At 35.1% G+C, this 22122-nt stretch overlaps 1 protein-coding gene across 1 annotated transcript; it reads right to left on the bottom strand.

Annotated features, from left to right (window-relative positions):
- Nucleotides 1-648: 648 nt before the first annotated feature.
- Nucleotides 649-21482, bottom strand: LOC117333670. Its single transcript, XM_033893077.1, has 8 exons — nucleotides 21128-21482; nucleotides 20710-20871; nucleotides 14480-14619; nucleotides 7351-7682; nucleotides 4975-5929; nucleotides 4158-4191; nucleotides 3043-3333; nucleotides 649-2706 (listed from the first exon to the last, which is right to left on the bottom strand). The coding sequence occupies exons 1-8, from the start codon at nucleotides 21420-21422 to the stop codon at nucleotides 2390-2392; spliced, it is 2526 nt and encodes an 841-aa protein (XP_033748968.1). The 5' UTR covers nucleotides 21423-21482; the 3' UTR covers nucleotides 649-2389.
- Nucleotides 21483-22122: the final 640 nt, after the last annotated feature.

Here is a 22122-nt window from a genome sequence, read left to right as displayed (position 1 = left end):
AGTAGAGGAGACCAGAAACAATAGTGGTGACGAAAAGTAGAGGAGACCAGAGAAAATAGTGGTGACGACAAGTAGAGGACACCTGAGACAACAGTGATGACAAAAAGTAGAGGGCACCTGAGACAATAGTGATGACGAAAAGTAGAGGGCACCTGAGACAACAGTGATGACAAAAAGTAGAGGACACCAGAAACAATAGTGGTGACGAAAAGTAGAGGACATCCCGAAACAAAAGTAGAGGAGAGCATAGGCAAAACATGCCACACTACTTAAAGCGGAGCTATGATGCTTTTGATCGTGAATTTATGTAATCACTATAAATATACATTTTGATGACTTTTCTGTTTCTTTTAATATGCTCCAGACAAATTAGTATATCAACATGATCAGTCCCAGAACAAGGTCACTGTTATTTAAGGTTGAATTTCGCATCACAATTGGTTTTAATGTGTTACTCTTTTATTCTGACTGATTTCAAGGGAGCTTCACATGTTATCTCGATATGTATGCATTATGAATATATATATATTGTTAACAACATTGCACTGTGTTTATGATATCACGGACATGGTTGCAATGTAGTTCGTTGTTTATTATAATGTACATTTCTGTTTATTGTGTCTATCAAGCAATGAACAATTACGTAAATATTTTTATCGAAATCAAAACCTTTAATCAAATAATCAAGTACAAAAAAATCAATTATTTGTTATTTATGCACGTTAAATACAAAACAATACAAATCAATAAAGAGATTATTAATAATACAACGATTACTGTTGTAATGATTGGCATGAATAAAACAAGAAATAAAAACTAGCAATCATTGATGTCAAGATGATTGGGTTAAGCTTCACTTAATGACATTTAATAATAAAGTGAATATAGACATCTTCACATAAAGAAATAAAATATAATATTTAGTTCTACAAACTGCATGGTGTACTGTCTTTCCATCGAGACAATATGGGTGAATACGTCTTCCGAGGTCATGATGGCAGATTTTGTAAAATCGTCCAAAAAAAATCCGTTTGTATTTTTTTTGAAAACCAATTGTTACGAAACAAAAAGAGAGGTAACTCCATTTTAGCTCAATGAACAATTTGTATAACAGATTCTGATAATTCTGGAAGAAAGTTACCCCATTCTAAAACAATATTTATTTCGGACTCTGAATAGCGTGGTACATGTAAGAATACAGAATTTGTTTGATAACAAGCATTCTGAAAGTTTGCTAAAGCAATCCATGTCCCCTTCCGGCCCCTGCTAAAAGTAATAACAACGACCTTGACAACTGAGTGAACTGACAGACAGACTGACTGACAGATGGAGAGAAACCAGCCCGGTTTCACCGGAAGGGGACTTAAAAATTAATATGTAAAGCAACATATACATAGATAAAAAAAAAACGTAACTGAAATTAGAATAAAATTCCTCTAATCCTCTACTCTCTCTCGTAAATTATTAAACTTTCATAATTTTATGATGTCGTCCTTTGTTGTGAAGAGCAAACAAAACATGATAATAATGCAATTGAGCCATGCTAAAAATACAAATTTAATCTATATGTCATAAAAAAAACTGTTCCAAATGTATACAAATGGAATAAAACGTAAATATGGAAAATATTAGCTTCCTGGGTTTAGAGCAACAGACATACAGAAGGCGGTCAAATATAAATATATATATATATATATATTCATTCCTTTCTTGCATTTCTAATTTGATAATAAACAACTATTCATTTTGCTGATTTATTCTGATCTTATTACAATCACGATCTTTATAATAAGTAGCATTATCTTTATTTGCCCATTATTAGAGAAGCGCATCATCAGTTGAACCAACTATAACTGAAAAATCACTGATGGAACATATACCAGGCGATTTTTTTTATTCTAAATCATAAAACTAAGACTTTTCATTAATTACGAAAATTAAATGTGTTACCAATACCTTTCTCAGCCATGGCCATGACCGTGTGTTGCGTTTAACTATATACACAAAATTCAGCAATCATTGGAAATATGTCTTAAGCATTTTTGATCGAAATAGTGTTGACTGATGCCAGACAAATGTTAACTCTAAATTGATGTATTTGGTCCATACATTATTTTGCCACCAATTAGAAGGTGGGATAATTCAATGTCTGATTGTGAGTTTAAATTCACACTGAACATAATGCCATACGCATTGGTTACTTAACACCGTCACTGATCTGGCAGAGCTTCCGTACGATCACATTGTGAACCTTCTTTCTTTGAGAGTCTTAGATATATCATTGATCTATGTATGGTTTCTCCGTTTTTACCAAAGTTTATTAAGAGTTGTACAACATGTAAGGACAATACGTTTTGTCAATATTCCTTGACTTAGGAAATGAAACATTTCAAACTTCGTGTCCTGGCTTCTCTTGAGATTGTGACCAGATTTGTGCCGCTGTATGCCAGTCCATCTGACACACCTCCATCGCTGTCAACAACCTGCCTATGGTTGCTTGCTGCTTGTATTTCATTATCCAACATCGAAGAAGAGCAACCATCATTTCCTGGAAGATGCTATGCTGGCACCGATGTTGATCTATAACCGGAGGCAATAGTCCGAGCTCCAGACACAGGTTAAAGAACTTCTTGTCAATAGTTTCAACAATTTGTGTTATTTCATCATCAGATGGGACTCTGATGCAGACTTCATTTGGAACAATACCTGTAACAAATGTGTGTTGTTTTCAACATTGTGTTTAAATGAAATGATGGCTTACGTTATTTCTGATTATTCCATAACCGTTAAATCATTATATCTGTTAATAAAATAGCCGATATACTTTCAAAAATACCAACAAAATTTGAAACATGCCCAATCTGCCAATAAAAAAAAAAAAAAAAAAAAATCATCAAGCATATAAATAATGCCAATAAACAAAATATTACATGGATTTTATTGCACTGAATCTATTAGCTGAAATACTGATAGAAAAACAATACTCTCTCTCTCTCTCTCTCTCTCTCTCTCTCTCTCTCTCTCTCTCAAAACACGTCTAACCTTGACAAGATGATTTCACGTTCGTTCCTATAACCTCAGCGATGCGATCCGTTGCCATTTTAACATTTTCCATGGCCCTTTTGACGTCATGGAACGTCTGATTCGGGTAGAGGCTTGTCCATTGTAGAAACATCTTGGTGACCAGTGTGATTGACGCCAGGGCATGCGAATCTTTCTTGGCATGCTCGATTTGTGGATAGGTCATGCCAAGCTCAATAAACAACATCTCACAGGAAGATACATCGACTAGTTGTGACAGACGACCAAGTTCCCGGGGAGTCGGCCTTCTTTCTGGATCAACAATCGTTTTATTACATAACTAAAGTATGTAATCTTAAAATAGTAATGCAGCACATTTCTGTCTATAACTTCTGGGGGTTTGTATCACATAAATAAAGACTAACTTAATTTTTGTTTCTCTCGCACTTGTCATATATCTAACCGCGATATCTTCTACACCTATCTTAATTTTCCCTTGTTATCACTTAATGCAAAATTGATTAACAAATCTTTAAAAATGTTTCCTCACTTGGTTATATTGGATTTGACGACATACATGTATTTGATATGAGTTTACCCTTACCTGCGATGCTGTATTTGATATGAGTTTACCCTTACCTGCGATGCTGTTTTTGATATGAGTTTACCCTTACCTGCGATGCTGTATTTGATATGAGTTTACCCTTACCTGCGATGCTGTATTTGATATGAGTTTACCCTTACCTGCGATGCTTTTTTTTATATGAGTTTAACCTTACCTGCGATGCTGTATTTGATATGAGTTTACCCTTACCTGCGATGCTGTATTTGATATGAGTTTACCCTTACCTGCGATGCTTTTTTTGATATGAGTTTACCCTTACCTGCGATGCTGTTTTTGATATGAGTTTACCCTTACCTGCGATGCTGTATTTGATATGAGTTTAACCTTACCTGCGATGCTGTATTTGATATAAGTTTACCCTTACCTGCGATGCTGTTTTTGATATGAGTTTACCCTTACCTGCGATGAGTTTACCCTTACCTGCGATGAGTTTACCCTTACCTGCGATGCTGTATTTGATATAAGTTTACCCTTACCTGCGATGCTGTATTTGATATGAGTTTACCCTTACCTGCGATGCTGTTTTTGTCTTGTGTCTTTACATCCTACAATATTATTATAATGTATAAACAAATAATTTTCATTATGATGAACACATTTTTATGAAAACGAATAATAATGATAATAAAAAAATACTTTATCTTCCTTCTATTACCCTTTGAATTAAATATCTTTTCAAATGTGGCCGAAATATAAAATATACAATATTAACAGCATGGTCAAAAGCAATAAATGCATGAAATAAGAATTAATAGATTGAATGAGACAAATAGAGTGTCACAATGGATTGATTATATCATAGCATACTATATTTCTACACAGAATTAGAAAAAAAAGACAAATACGTGTATGCATTATAATTATTAATCACAGTCAATGATACAGATATTATCATATTGTTTTGGAAATATGAAAATATAAACACGTGTATCACATGTGTCAGATATTTATATATTGCAGAGGGTAAATTTTGGCCGATGATACGCCAAGATAGGGTGAATTAAAACAGACAATGATTAAGTGCTGTGGGATATATACATACTTTTTTTTTATATCAGTGATATTTAGAACTAATAGATACATGTGAACTTTTCTTTTTTGACAATATATAACTTAGATATTCTAATTGAGATAGCATGTCATGTCGGAGGACTGTTTCTCTTTTGCGTACTACCAATTAACGTCGTTTTAGATGTTTTTGTTCTGAGTTGATGTTCATTTTATCAACATTACCAGTTTTTAACTTTAATAGTCTTCTCCAAAATGATTATGTTTGATAAGGACGATGATTCAATGTTTTTATGATACATATGTAATCCTATTGTTACCTCTGTGACGTCCCAATAGTCAGCGTCTATTTTTGACAGACAATGTTGTCCTTGACATTCTCCGCCTTTACAGGGCACGCCCCTTTCTGCGTTGATAATGCCGTACAGCTGTACTGGGGTATCGTAAGGACTCAGGTGGAAGTTGCAGTGTAGTTGGCGTGAGTACTGGAAGTGTTGTTGGTTACTCATTTGAAGTGTTTCCTGGAGAATATCTTCGATAGAGAGCCTAACACGTTTACCAGAATTGGCAGGAAGCATAGATTCCGTTGGACTGAACACTGTCACGGCTATGGTGGACCTCTCTGCGTGCAGGGACAAGATCATTCTGGTTAGGTCGTCGACCTCAAAGCATCCAAAATCCATATAGAGACAATGTGTATTCTCTGTCGTCGACTCGCTACCTTCTGCCGCTTCCCCGAAGCATTGTGTTGTCAATGAAGTGGTTCTATACTTCCTCAGAACCCGTGCAAATGTTCTATGGAAAAGCTCGTATGGTACGTAGGCGTCATCAAATACGAAACATAACGTTTTAGAGACAGCGCGATTTCTGCGCTTGAGGGATTTGACTTCATCAGTAAGGCCATCGATGTCTTGTAGCTCCATAAGTTTGCTGGGAATGGTATACGTTTCGCTGAATTGTGCACCTTTTGTGGCGGTTTTCGATAGCAGTATTTTCACTATCAATCCAAACTTTTCCATCAGAGCAAGGAGAACTGTTTTGAAGGGAGCGAACGCTTCGTTCTTTTTCATACAGAGAAGACCTTCAATCAAGTTCTGGGTTAACTCGCCCTTTGAAATGTACAACTCCAAGTCTCGGTTTAGCAGCAGATCATTCGTTGGAAGAAACTGGGCATCGGTAAGGAGGATGCTGAAGAAATCAGCAAGCCACTGGGGGTCAGTGATGACAAAGTCGAATTCCCGGAAATATATCACAGACCTTGTGCAGTGAAGGTACCTAAATGAATTATATCATTTGAACTTAATACGTATCTAAATGAAAAAAGGAAAATACCTACCCGCAAAAACAGAAACACACAACGTTTCCTAGTGGAGTATACTTTGGTCTGTAAATCAAATATTTGGCAGGTGATAAAGCTTTCTCTTCAACCTAACCTAACATCACACTGTCGTTGTATTTTTTTGATAATTTCTTTATCTAAATCATTTCACCTGAATAACCTAACGAGATTTGTTTTCAAACATTTATTCTAACTAAGACTATGGGTTGAGCCCATACATTTTCCACGTTGGCATTTTGATTTCGACATTGAATAACTCGAATTGAGAAGTGTAGGGAACAGACTTCCGAAAATATGCCCTTCCATTTCTTACACGTCAACTTCATTTTTTAGGAAGACAGCTCGACTACAAGCTGCTAGAGCATATCGTTATTATCTCATTGCAAACAATGCTCAGCTTATATAATGACCTTCATATAGCCCCGATATGTCTCTAATTAAACATCTTAATCTAGTAGGAATATCAGAAGCCGTTAGAACCTTACAACTTATCGTGCCCAGTTGTTTGCCGCATTAAAGAATGAAACGACATTCAGTTGACGCTAATATAAGGCATATGCTTTAGATATGTAAACATATTCAGTTAACTCTGCATATTACCTACAATAGAGTATATTTATTTGTATTCTATACAACGTTTGCAATCTTATTACAGCTCTGAAGGATAATTAAACTTATTTTTCTATGCTTTATAGACCTGTGAATACCATATTAACCCATTCAAATACAATTGAAATATTTTGTACGTGAAGTTTTCATGCAATCTTGCCTTCACTGAGAGGCACCATTTTTTGCTATAGGCAAAATAGGCAAATCCGGAAATTTAAAATCCGGAACCAATTTATTTATTTGAGTTTTAACAAATTTTAAGCTTGTTTGTACATGTATTACTTAATTGTATTTCATAATACAGGACTTATATGCTTAACACAAAATTCATCAATGGGCAGGAAGTGTTTTTCTATGGACTGCTACGATAAGAGAATACGCGTATGAATCCGTGTCAGAGGTACACCACTCGATACTGAAACTTTTTTTATACGGGTGGGGTTGTATCTCATTCGAAATGACTAATATCGCTTGTGACATGCTGTAGATATCAAGATTCTTCTTATATGAAGGCTTGTATAGATTGATCAAATCATGACCATTTGGTTCTGAACTGTCCGATAAAGAAACATCTTAAAAAGAATGCTTTTGTAAAATCATGGTACACAGAATGTTGAGAAAAAAAACAAAGAAATCGCACAGCATGAACAACAGTTTCAAATGCCATCCTGTCATTCCAATAAGGTTAAAGTAACCGTCAGTTAAGTCTTAATATAAACATACGCTACAGAAGTGTAGACATACTCACTCCAGGGCAAGTTTGATCTCATCTTCATCCTTTAATGGGGCCTCGGATGTTTCATTCATTTCAGTCACCTCCGCCAGTTTAAGTATTCTTGTTCCTTGTTCCCTGGCTTTGAATAGTTCCAGTTCAAACTTTAACCACGTAGTAGGAATCTCTCTCTCCCACTGATCCTGGTGTTTCGCTGCTTCTGTTATGAATCCTCGCAATGTTTCTAGCTCTGCATCATCATTGCCGAGGCTGTTGTCGAGGGTACAGAACTTAACATAGTGGAGTGTTGACAATTCTGGAAATTTTGTGATGCTCTTCCTGATGTGTTCTATCTGTTTGTTATAGTCCTGAAAATAATTCCGACAACTCACAACATATACAAATATTCACCAGAGTTTAACTTCAACAAAATTACAAGTTTTGAGTAAACATGTTCATGAGATATGAAGTCAATGTACTTGTTTGTAAAATATGTTTGTAGTCGGCAGGGGTGTAAAAATATTTTTCAAGCCACTTGCCCCGGGCAAGTAGAGCTCAGAAAACCACATGCCCGAAGGCAATTTCTACTTGCCCCAGTATGCGTTTCAATAAAATATATAAAAAGTCCATATACAATTTTTTATTTGATATTAAATACATAGAAACTATTTACAATCCATTATTGGAAGAAAAGAATATGTATTTTTATTTGAATTGCATTTTTTTATTATTATTATCTCCTTTTTTTTTTTTTTTTTTTGTTAATTCCTGAATTCCGGTCCGGATTCCAATCCGACTATTAGTCACACAAGTCAAACTTCCTGTTTTGATAAACAGGGATCGTTTTACAGATAAAAAATCTTTCTTTTGTCTAATAAAAACATTTGGTCAAATATTACAGTAAGTAACCTCTTTCAAACATTATTTCATACTTTAACTGCAGCTTCTTTTATTTTCATCGGTTTGAAAGTCATAAAAACGTTCGTGAAGTGAAGGCTTCAGAGTGCCACCAGCGACCTACTTTTCCCACCTCGGAAATTTGATTTATCAACACGGAAAATAAAGATAATTCAACTACTAATTGTTTATTTTAATATGTTTTAGCATGCTTCTACACTACTGTCATTCTGATAAATTCTCTAATCACACAGAATTCAGGAAATCGAACATGAAAATCATTTGAGAGATAGAAAAATCTGACTTGTCCCAGGCAAGTGTACAAACATTTTTGGCTTGCCCGAACTCAAATTTTGGTTGTCCGGGGCGTCGGGCAAGTGGATTTTTGAGTCGTTTAGAAAATACCTTAGAAACTTTTTGCTGTGTAACTCATGATGTTTACTATGAACAACGAAATACATGCAGGATGTCCCACGATGTATATATACTGTATACAGATTATTAGACAAAAAACTGACATTTGTTATTGCTTGTTCAGTAATCCCCAAATCAAAACACGTGATCTTGGTACTAGGAATAGCCATATTGTTTGTTATATCAGCCATAGCTATTCAAACTGACTATCATTCAGAGTACTTCCGGTCAAATAAAACCAGTGACGTGTTGAAGTATAATGAATCGTTTTACAATTTTTAACAATGAAAAGATGTATTTCATCAGAAAAATCCTTTAAAAAAATATCCTTAGGCTAATAGACAATGTTGCGAGGCATACATGTCAGTAAAAATTGCCGGAGTTAACTTACCAGTAACGGTAATGTCATCACATCATAACGGCTGTAATTATATCTATGTTACATCATTTTAGGTGATATTCGTGGCCAGCTAAGGTAACGTTAAATGTATGAAAGATTTTGAATAATTGGGAAACAGATACACACACTCACATACACACACTATTAGACAGAGAGAGAGAGAGGGAGAGAGACTTGGAACCACAGGCAACTGGTTCGGGTCTATTTCGGCCAGTTGACTTGGATAAGCATTATATCCTCACATGTATAATGTTACGTACATACTTTGAATACATATTTGATATGTAGAATATAATAAACATGAAAAAGACTGCTTGACTCTGAGATAATTGCTATTCTAAATTCTGACGCGAAGCGTTTGCAACGCGTGTTTTCATTTGATACGGTAAATGTTGTTATCTACGATAGCACAATGATCAATCGTGCTAAGCCCCGCGAATCGCTCTCAAGGAACACCCATCGTGCTTACGGTTTATGTTGCGTCCAATTTTGTTGCTCATTAGTGTATTCATATAAAATATACATTGTGCAACTTGTACATTCCGATGACGTCACATTGTTTACAGATGCCGCGTTGTGTCTTAACTGCCTGACAGGATGGCTTATTTCAATTGATCAGGTATGGTAAAACAACCTCAATCAATATCAGGGTTGAATGTAGTTTTAAGAAAAAACGGCATGTTGCGCAAAAAACTAACTTTGTCAGTGCATTCGTGATCGCGGCTTAGATCGACTATCGTGGTAATGACGAGGACGGTGGTTTTTAGTAGAGTGTTGAATCACTTCCAACTTTAACTTATGTCTGGAAATCATCTGTAAATAAATAATTAAATAAATTACGATCCATTGCATTCGTCTGTCGACGTTTGTTCGTTTCTTTGTGCCGATTTTGGCACTTAAAACACGGAAGAGTTCCAATATTAAAGCATCTACATTTAAAACTTGCTCTATAAATCGTCCTAGAGCACCAGACTACCAAAAATCAATACTTGTGAAACAGATACGAGCTTGAAGGTGATTGCACGACAACAGCAATATGTGCTGTACATTCTTACGAAAATGACAAACATCGTCAAAATTATGGGCCCGAGTCACTCACCTGCAATGCAGTTATCTATTCATATATGGATCCTGCAGTTATTTGAAAGCATGCTACAGGGCCATTATAATGTCTCTCGGCACTTTTGCTATTCAGAAGTCATTTAAAACTTTAAGCATACTTGGCTGACGCGACCTTGAATGCTAGTCAGGGTCAAACATTTGAACAAACTTGGTAGCCCTTTACCCCAGCATGCTACAGACCCAATATCAACTCCCAGAGAAGCTTGGTTATTGAGAAGTCGTTTAAAGATTTTAGCCTTTATGACTCATATGACCTTAAATGAAGGTCAATGTCATTCATTTGCACAAACTTAGTAGCCCTTCACCCCAGCATGCTGCAGTCCCCGTATTAACTCCCTGATACTCTTGGTTATTGAGAAGAAGTCTTTTAAAGATTTTAGCATTTTTTATCTATGTGACCTTGAATGAAGGTCAATGTCATTCATTTGAACAAATTTGGGAGCCCTTCACTCCAGCATGCTTTAGGTTTAATATCAACTTCCTGGGACGCTTGATTATTGAGCAGATGTAATATAACAATTTCAGCCTATTTGATCCATGTTACCTTGAATGAAGGTCAGAGTCATTAATTTGAACAGTTTTGGATCCCCTCATCCCAGTATGCTGCAGGCCAAATATCAACTCCCTGGGACTCTTGGTTATTGAGCCAAAGTCGTTTTAAGATTTGAGTCTTTTTGAACTGTGTTACCTTGGACGAAAGTCATAGTCATTCATTCGAATAAACTTGGTAGCCCTCCATCCCATCATGCAAAATATCCAATATCAACACCCTGGGAATCTTGGTTATTGATAAGTCGTTTAAATATATTAGTGTTTTTGACCCCTGTAGAAGGTCAAAGTTATTCATTTGAACAAAACTTAGTAGCATTTCACCTTAGCATGCTACAGACTCAATATCATATCCTATGACGCTTGGTTATTCAGAAGAAGTAATTTAAAGATTTCAGCCTATTTGATCTATATGACCATGAATGAAGGTCAATGTCATTCATTTGAACAAAACTTGGAAGCACTTCACCTTAGCATGACGCAGACTCAATATCAACTCCCTGTGACGCTTGGTTATTCAGAAGAAGTAATATAAAGAGTTTGACGATTTGATCCATGTGACCTTGAATGAAGGTCGAGGTCATCTATTTGAACATCCTTGGGAGCCCTTCATCCAAGCATGCTACAGATCCAATATCAACTTCCTGGAATTTTTGGCTTTTGAGAAGAAGTCGTTAAAATATTTCAGCCTATTCGATCCCTATGACGTTGAATGAAGGTCAAGGTCATTCATTTAAACAAACTAGGTAGCACTTCACCCCAGCATGCTAAAGACCTAATAACGACTCCTTAGGACTCTTGGTTATCAAGAAGAAGTCGTTTATTAAATTTAGCCTATTTGATTCCTGTGACCTTGAATGAAGGTCAAGGTGATTCATTTGAACAAACTTTGTAGCTCTTTACCCCAGCATGCTACAGACGAAATATCACGCCGGAAGGACGGACGGACGGGCGGCCGGGCGACGGACGGACGACGGACACCGCGCCACGGCATAAACTCACTTGCCCTTCGGGCAGGTGAGCTGAAAAGTAGTCAATTAATCGGCACATCGTCAATTAATTCCAGTTTATAACGCCATTATGTAACTTTACGTGAATAAATGGAAGAATGTACAACACTTTTCCTTGCTTTCCAAGTATGATGAACAAGTGTACCACGTGTGTTTGTAGGGCAAAATACGTTAGTCGGATGCTCTGGCCATATTTATCGACCAAGTGTTAATGTAGTCCTTTATGTCGGTCACGTGACAACGCGAGAACACGAGGACCAACGAAAACATCCCGATAAAGATCTAGGACACCTCACATTCAAATCCGGTCGAAAAAACAAACAGAAATGACGGGGAAAAGATTAAATGATGAATTTACTTATACACATAACTATTTTGTAATTATAAATGCAACATTTACTCAAACTCATCTAATCAAAACAATATGGCGTCAAGGTCGCCTCTTAGGGAAATTCGAAACCCTTGGGATTGGAATGAAGGTGAATAAATCGAAAATAACATGTCGCTTTGCTATCATGCATTTATACTCCATCTACCAACAACGAATTCCGAATATGAATATAATTTTACTATATTCAAGATATGTTTTGGTATACTAAAAATCGAAGTCGGTGTCGGTGCCAGCATGGGAAATGTCTAATAATTTCAAGAACATGTAGCATTATCCTAATTAATCATTCAGTAGTCATATATGATATAATAGAGATTTGAACTTCTGATATATTGTCCGTAGTGACATATTGTTCCAATTGTGAGAGCTATCTCCCTTCAAACATAAACCTTGTGGACAGGAAAATCCCAGCAGGAGAAACCCTTCCCCTTCGCAGTTGACTTAATTACTACGCATTTTTGTAAAGGAACGTATGCATTTGTTTTCCAAATATTAAGACCTAACATTTCATTCTCGTATATATGGAATATCCATAAAAAACTTCGAACTTGTTTTTCCGTACACAAAGCCGTGAAGGCATCGCGAAAATATACTTTATAGACTTTATATTTCTGGTTAGGCGATTGGTTGCCATATATCGTGATTTCGAGGTCCGTTCAGGACACGAGTCATCATTAATGTTACTATGGTATATAGCTAATCATAACACAATGTGTCATATGCACTGAGTTGTTGATCCGAAGGTAAATATTTTAATTTGCTGTCGTTTTCGTACTGTAAAAATTGAAAATATGCGTACCGTAAAGCCTTCGATTGGTGAATTGTGAACCCCAACAAATCTGATTGGCTAATCTGTGACCTTTGACCACGGACTATTTTTACCACTCTCACTTATTGCTTTTTGTCTTCTGTCATCAAAAGATTAACATGGACACGTTTTCTGGATTTGCCGGTGGTCAACATTAGCATAACTGGGTAAGAAGGGTGTCCTTATGGAAATGTCGACTTATCTGGTTTTGAGTCGCACAGAATATAATTTGATAATGACAAAATAAACGACGCACGGAAGGAAAATATTACATGGATTATAGCAAACCAAAACTGACATACTACCTCCCCATTTGTTCTCGATATGCAGTGAATCTCGACAGCCATGAATGAATTATCACAACAATGAGCAAACGTAGTACAACATAGTTACATCGCTGTCCATAATCTTAGTTATTTGAAATAAACGGTCGCGGCATATAACGTAGGCCTAAGCCTAGAGCTTTCCTTTTCCTAGTACAGTAGTAGGTATAGTTCGGTGTAATTCGGTACGGGTATTGTACTAATAGAAAACAAAATCAACAAATACACAGTTTCTTATCATTCCACTTACCTTCATTACGAATATATATCCCAAATACAAATATGTAAAAATCAGTTTGGAACATTTGTCTCGTGTCAATAAACTGATGGGATTTCGTGTAAACACACTGACAAACGTCGAATCCATATTGCTCAGCACTCAATCTCTGTTTTCGAAATATTTGTTGAAATAAAAGGTGTCTTGAATGGCTTAACCTCAGGATGAACATTTAACATCACAGTAACCAGTAATAGCATACCTACGAAATCCAGGAAAGGACCGATAATTGAGTATGACAATAATTACCTTAATATTCAGCGATGACGTTCGACTTCGCGATGACGGTGTCGTCTTCGAATATATTTTAGCGGAATCATTTTAACAATCTACCTTTTAATAAATCACATAGGCACAAGGAATGTCAAACAAATGTTTCGTTCTATAAAATAATATAATTTACAAATATAGTACAAAAGATATGAGACTTGCATCTAAAAATAGATGATTAGCTGACGTTCACAACGAACTAGATTTTGTCGGGTTGTGATTTCGAAAACAAAATTGAGTTGTTACGTTGGGAGAATTTGAATTTGACAATCCTACATTTGTAAGTAAAAGTAATGGGACAAACAAGTTCCCCGACTCGTAACGATTGTTTATAAATTTTGTTCAACTCTTGTTAGTTAATTTTCTAATTTTGACAAGACATGCGTCTTTTAAAAATCAGAAAATTATCCTACATGAGTTGGATACAAATAATAAACAACATCCACTCATTGGGGAACCTCTATTCATATCATCTTATAGACGTCTTGTCACTATTATCATGTCAGGGTATCGGGTCGACCATCACCGAACGTAGATATGGCATATCTGCGAGTATTTCTTGCAAGGCGATTTGGTGCCGTTGATTGTTCAGGCATGGTTAGGGTAGGAGTCATAAAGTTGTGTTCCTACGTCATTTGTGTTACTATGTTATACATAAGTAATATACATTAATATAGATAAATCATCTGTTTTGTATCACTTACCTTGGATGTTTTCTTTAGCTCATCAAGAAATGTGCCAACGAAAATTAGCGGAGGTGCTAGTATCCTTTGTGTGCGGTTTGGGGCATTCAATTCGTCTGATGAAAATGTTCCAATCAATCGGATCCACTTTTTGAGTCGATCTGTGTTAAGATATATATACTATCAATGATTTCTTAACATTCTTTTTCACATCATGAACAATAACTATTCATCAAGTAAATATGATAGTTATATGTGCGCCATGGCAGGTGACAACTTTGATTGTTTTTACATCTTAACGATTTGACCTTGTGATAATATATATAAGATTTTATTTAGCATCATTTGTTGCATTCCCATTGGAAATGATTCAAACTTTGCTAGAACTACATTACATTATAAATATGGTCGAAGTTTGTGTTGTGCATATTATGACCATGGGTTCTTAAGATGCTTTATTAAATTTAAACACGTCATGACCCCTGTGTTTTACGTTTCTCTCAGGGGAGGGGCTGAACTTTACTACTAATTATAAAAATTAATTAAAAATAGTTACATGTTTCAGATTGAAATGGCTTTTAAGGTCCGTGGAACTCTTGTCAGCTTCGTCGAAACTAGATATCTGTATAACTATGCTGACGACAGTGTGCTGTCGCATTTCTAGTAAATGTGTGTCAAATTCTGATCGATTGGTTCACTGACAATGACATGAAGGCAAATTTTGAAAAGAATCATACCATCTGTATGAGAGAAAACAATTCTTACAACCAACTGTTTTCAACTTGTAATTATATATCTTTTAACCAAGAAATAAATTTGGAAAACTGTATTGCAAAATGTAGAAAATAATCAAACAGCTCGTTTCTTAATTTCCTGCCAGCATCTATTCGAGCTAGTTTGTGTAGATTATATATATATATATAATGATATTTTAAAAGCAATGTGTTTATACTTAAACCACTGAGGGACACGTGACGACAGGTTAACTTATCCATAGCTAGAGTTGATATAAACAGCATAACATAATCATAGTTATTGCATTTTTGCCAGTGAAATATAGACATTTATCGACCTAATAAGCGCGAAGCTCTTCGGGCAGCTTCTTTACTGTTAACGTGAAGGTATGTACAATATGCCAGTCCAGCTTCGCAAAACGTCCTACGGGATGGTACAGCCTGAAAATGTTCTGCCGGAAACGGAAGGAGTAAGCAACCCCGCTGCAGATTTCTGCAGAAACTGTAAATAGTCTAACGTTACGTAGATCCAGTTGGTGTGTTCATAATGCTGACTAATTATTTTTGTAAAAAATATCTGTTGTAGCGTGCGAATAAACTGTAGCTCGAGTTATAGTTTCGAGGACGGAACTGGGAACATTCGGCATATTTCCGATGATTGCCGAATATTAGATTTTGCACTCTTCGACGTCGTTCCTTCCAACGCGGTTGCTATATAAATCTAGCCAATCAGAACGCGAGCTCGATTGTCCGCCATTACCTTCGTCAACTTGTCGGACCCCAGATGAACACCGCGAGAATACATAATGTAAGCAGAAAATGGTGAAAACGTGCTCGCGGGGAACTGGCAACAGTTACGGCCGATACCTTGAAAGATTGGAAGGCGGTTTTGTATATTCTACAATTCATGGAACCTAAAACGTAGGTAAAAGCGACATAAAATATGCTGGAGGTGGGTGAAGGCTTACAAAATCATGCCAAAACGAAAGTAGGACCAACAAGGTAATGTCACCGTTGTGTACTGTACACTAAGATTAGTGTATGTGTAGTAAGTACATGTATTTACTGGGAAAGTTTGGAATCTTGTCTTCATGTATTTACTTATCAACAGTGTACTTTCACCTTCTCGTGGCAATGTTTGTCTAACGTTATACTGCAGTCTGATACGTAGCTTGAGTTTCCTCTGTCCCTGACACCATATCTGGTGTGTTAGGGCCAGAGGATACTCGGGCTATCTGATACCATTTGAAACACACTCATTATGTATGCATGCTTTTATTACAGTTAACTTGTACCACAGGGGCATGTCTAGCCTGATATTAAAATAGTCAGATAAGTATTTCTGGCTATGTTTTTAAATAAAGGACTAGACATGTCCTTGTAGTTATATCAAATTTATTAGCTATTTCACAGATTTTTCATAAAAATATATAAGAAAATTTCTCTGAGTTCAATACTTGTTTATGAATTAAATGGTACATTATATGAGAGATCAGATAAGTAATAAATATATCAATGCGTTCATTTGATTTCTTTTAAAAAGCACTTGGTAAACAATTCAGTTAATTTCAAAAGTTTGCCAAAATATTTGTTTCCATTGATTTCTCATTCCATCTTGATATTTCTAACTTGAAAGTAGGATTTTTTTGTAGTGATGGACCATAAATAAGCTTTTTTCATAAATCTGTATAATCATAATATTGCCTTATACATGTATCAATGGAGTCCCAATACCGGTTTTAATAAAAATATGATAATCTCTCAAATCTTATTGTATTTCTAATTCTACTATAGAACACAGTACATGCCCATATATACATAAGGTTGGTAGAGACATTAAGTTTACATTGTATACGTAGTTACCAGCTATGTTACCAACAATATTAATGTTGCAAAATTATATCTGATTCACACTGTACCTTATTTTCCCCTCACCGAGTACTGTAGCACTGACAAACATGACTATTTTCTTGTTTGATTTTACAATCAGAAACAAATCTAATAATCGGGATGGAGACAAAGTTGAGACATTTGATGACAGTCCTATTGATTTAGCATCACCTCCACAGGAACAATATTGTTCCAGGTATGCATGCATACAGTGATGTACCAATATTGCAAAAGAAAAATGTGATGAAATGAAGATTTTAAACAAGAAATTCTCCTGCGATATACATTATCCCTCATAATCTATTCATAGTCTAGTGTAAAATTACCAGTCATAATTATCTATATACTGTATTCCAATAGTTAGTATTAAATGTACTGTCACATGAAATGTGTATATTAGAGCTTTACTAGTAGTTATAATTACTGGAATGCTTCCATTTGGCACTAATATTTGGGATATCTTATGATAATGTTATAATTTTCAATGGAATACTTTCCTGTTGATTATCATATTGACATTGGGTGAAAATGAAAATATTCTATAACTGAATATCTAATAAACCACATTTGAATCTATAAACCAGTCAAACATAATGGTGTGACAGCTTGACTAATTGTATGCATTTTATTTTCCTTCTTCTATAATAACCATCAGTAACTACAATATAATGCAAGTGAAATTTTGAAACTGTTTAATCTAATCCCTGAGTGTTATTAATCCATGACATTGTCCACCATCAGTAAACATGTCTTATCCCACCCCACCCCCTGAGTATTCTAACATCCATGACCTTGCTAGATATGAATCCTGAGCTTTCCAATTAAAAAACGTGTAAAATGTATGTACATATGTTTTGTACTTTCTTGTCTATAAAGTAAATAGTTGTTATGCCCAGCAAGCATGTCAAAAGACTTCATGTATAGGGTGGGAATAGCACATACATAGAATATATACATCCTATTTGTTGAGACATTATTAAGCATACTCCGGACATGTAGAAAAATGAAAGCTTTAGCTTAAGTGTGTTAATTGTCATTAAATGAAAAATATGAAGAAAAAAATTGTAACTATTGTATTTTTTCAGATTTAGCTTTGGAACTTTTTGTCAGCAGCAGCTGAAATAAAGAGGCTTGAACAACAACTACATAGATATGAGCTGCTGAATTTGCACCATGAACAACAAAATACTACATCTTGCTAAAGTGTTATTTTGATAGTGAAATTAAGCAGAAATAAGATTGATTGACATCCTGAATTGTAGCTGTTGTCTGGATTTTTTATCCATCCCGGATCCACATTTGGTTATAACCAGACATAGCATTGTTAGACCTGTACTGTACTGTACTGTTCTTTAAAGTTTTAATTACTATACAGGTTTGGTTATTACATAGTTTAAATTACTCATTTAAACTTACCGATTATTCTACTTTGTATCAAGGCTAATACGGGGGAAATAATCAAAGACAATTAACAGTCCTGTGTCTTGGTTATAGCTCTGTCTACATTGGAAATACTGTACATGAACTTAACAATTGTTCCTCTAATCAACCACAGGGACATGTCTAGTCTTATATAAAAAAAAATAGCCAGAAATACGTATATACATGTAAATTGACACATATAATGCTAGTTCTGGCATTTTTATTTTTTCTAAAATATAAGACTTGACATGCCCCTGTGAATCAACTGTACATGTTCACCATTGGCGTTGAAGTGTTGCAATTTTTTTACCATCGATTAACTGATTTCTAATTATATCTTCACATTTTTAATGGGTTGCTGTAGGTTTTAAGATAAAAAAAAGATAATACGTTTTGTAAAACTAAATTATAAAATACAAATGTTTGGTTTTGAAAGTCAGCACAAAGCAATGAAGATGATCAATTCAAACATTACTGTTTTTTTTTTTTTTTTAATCCTTTGCATGTTGATATTGACTATACACAACCGGCAAACATACTACATACAACCCAGGAAATCAACTAATTCAAGCATTTCATAAGTTTCTGAGAAAATAGCTTCTTCAGAAAAGTCTTTCTGGTTACCGGTTATTATTACTTTCCCGTAATTAAACGGCGAAACTTTTATCACAATATTTTTATGTTGTACATTGGCATACTATATCTAGCTTGCTTCGCTCTTTTCAGGCATTGCCTGTTTTATATTGAAAATTTTGCAGTGAAAATATCGCTTTTGCAGTGAAAATATAAGTTTTCCGTTTTTGATCAATAAAAGTGAACCTTTGGATTCATCTCGTTGAGGCTTGCCGGTTTTTCCAATCAAGGTACAGATAAAATGGTTATTTTGCCATATTTCTGAAATTTTAAGATTGATTTTTGACAAAATATTCACTTGACGTTAGCTAGTCATGCACAAATCTATAATAGCAGAAAACGCTTAAATTGCGTTGATCAGTCTTTTGGAAATGACACCGTCAAGTTGACGTGGAATAACGTCTCAAATAGATGACGTCATTACTGATTCCCGCACTTTTTGTCACTTAATTTTTCGATGTTTTTAAGTTTATGAAATGCATTCAAAGAAAATTGAATTGTTTCCCGTTAAATATAACATATATTTCACTCGTGTGACAGAATATTTCGATATGTTTCCCTCGTGCTTCGCATTCCATTCAATATCCTCTATCTCTTATATCCCAAGTAATTTATAACTATGCCATACTTGTCTTTACATCCTGAGCTATAACACCCGTTGATTAATGCTTTCATCTTTGCGTTTACTTTTGAACATTATTATTCTCGTTGTTATACCATATTATTATAAGTATACACTCTGACCATTTAAATATATTTAGCCATATTGATTTACAACAATTCATATTACTGTTGCTATTAAAAATGCATTTTGTTCATGTTTATGTTAAGTTTATCTTTTTGAATATTCATATCATTCTGATATTGAAGTGTTTGTATCTTTTTTTCTGTCGTACATGCTATGACATTGACCTGCTAATCATATCGCATACTGTGATTATTGATTCATTGTTGCTGTATTCGTTTATCTGATTTTACTATAAAGAGCTAATTTTCGCTGTTTGCATACATACATGTATTTCAACTAATCTTATTGCATTTTAAATAACGTTAAGTGGTGATATTGGTGGGTTTTATCAAAGTTCTTATACCGTGGATGTGGTTTTAAACAGACTTTCACTAAAGAAGAAACAGTGGCATGCATATACGGGAAACTATATCACGTTTATTATGAAGTTTCGCGTATGGTCACAATCACTTCTATTTGGATACTGATCGGCTTCGCAAAATTAATATATATTGCAGCACAACCAAGTACAGTGTAGTGAGATCCATGTAGCAGCCACTTATCGTACCACATAAGGTAGGAAATCAGAAAACTTGCGTGGAAAAAAATCGTAGAGGCATATAATAGAGATTCTAGATGGAGTTTGGCGGCTATTGTTAGATGCCATATGAATAAAGGATTTTTTTTTTCCAATTTAGACAATTATCTTAATGGTTTTCATGGTGGACTAAAATTAAAGAGCATGACATTTGATAGCAATGCTACGTAATGATATGAAAATATTCTTTGAAACTGTAATTGAATACTTTAAATATTTTTAATCGGAACAGATCAATTTCACCTACCAGTTTCCAGCTTGTCTCTGAGAAAATCTGTGAGTCTGAAGACAATAAGGTATACACCGTGCGGCGATAGAAAAATATTGTGTGATGCCTGAAAAGACATGTGTCCACCCATATCCCACAACGACAGGAAAGGCTCGTTATGACTGTCACTGTGTCTGGACTCTACAAAATAGAATAAAAGTTATCCTTTTCTTGTCTGATTTACACAATTGCTAAGCTCAAATATTAAGATTGTAAGCTGTACGATTACTATCGAGAACGTTGATTAAACGCAGTTGAATAACCCGCGGGTATTTCTGACTAGGCGATTAGAAATGAAATATCTTCTTCGTCATTTTAATTACTTTATTATATAAATCATGATAGCGTAAGCTGTTCGACGTTTACTGTATATCAAACAACATTAACTATACCTTACCTGTCGACACATCACGTTTATATCCTGAAACCGTTTTCTTCATCACGGCTGACATACGTGTTTGTATAGTTTCAACTATCGAATTGGAACTAGTGTGTTCCCATTTATTTCCTTTGATACTGCACCACATTGGATGTAAAACAGCCCCCTTAGTTGGGTCGCGCGACATGAGGTTGACATTTTCCTGCCTAAGACGACGGCATATTGTCGTCTTACCGGCCCCATCTCGGCCGGTAAATACTACACGTATGTGTCGATATTTTTCTCTACTGCCTTTAAAACTTGCCAAATACATGTTGAAGGTATCTGTTTGTTTGAAAATATAGAACAAATAAGAAGATTGAACTCAAAATATCGATTAAAACAAGTATCCCACACACCTATAATGTTAAACCATCAGCCAAGTTACAAATGGAAAAAAGTACTTATTATTATAATGAAAGTTTCCAAAAATTGATCCCGGTGCCATACTCGAAACAAGAAAACCAATATTTCTTTATAGTAGTTGCAGATTTCAGGAAATAAAGGTCATAACTTAGTCAGGAGGCAGAAGTAAATCGAAACCGGATTGAATTGATAAGCATAGTAAAACATTCGTCTGCCTTTTTTATTTGTTTACAGTGGTTATAGCCCGATGATCGACAAAACTCTAGTGCGATTGGTCAAAAAAATGAAGAATTAGAAAGTTCCTATTACTATTTTTGGTCCAGATTTTCGATGTTTAGAAATTCGCCTGTTTCAGGCAAATATTGTATTTAGCAAATCAAGCAATAAGAAAACAGCAAATAATTGTCACATAACAGTATGTGATGTTTCTCAGCTGATATTACCAAATTATTTTCATAATCTAAGTAATACTAATAACGGTCACCTGAGTTTTGATATATTTTAGCACATTTGGCCCCTTGTGACCTTGAATTTGTGACCTTGAATGAAATTCAAGGTCATCCATTTGAACAAACTGTGTAGCCCTTCATCCCAGCAGGCATATTGGT

Source organism: Pecten maximus, chromosome 8 (genome assembly GCF_902652985.1).
Source record: "Pecten maximus chromosome 8, xPecMax1.1, whole genome shotgun sequence".
Lineage (NCBI taxonomy): Eukaryota > Metazoa > Mollusca > Bivalvia > Pectinida > Pectinidae > Pecten > Pecten maximus.
Note: the sequence above shows the minus strand (reverse complement) of the source record. Positions and strands in the feature narration are given on the sequence as shown.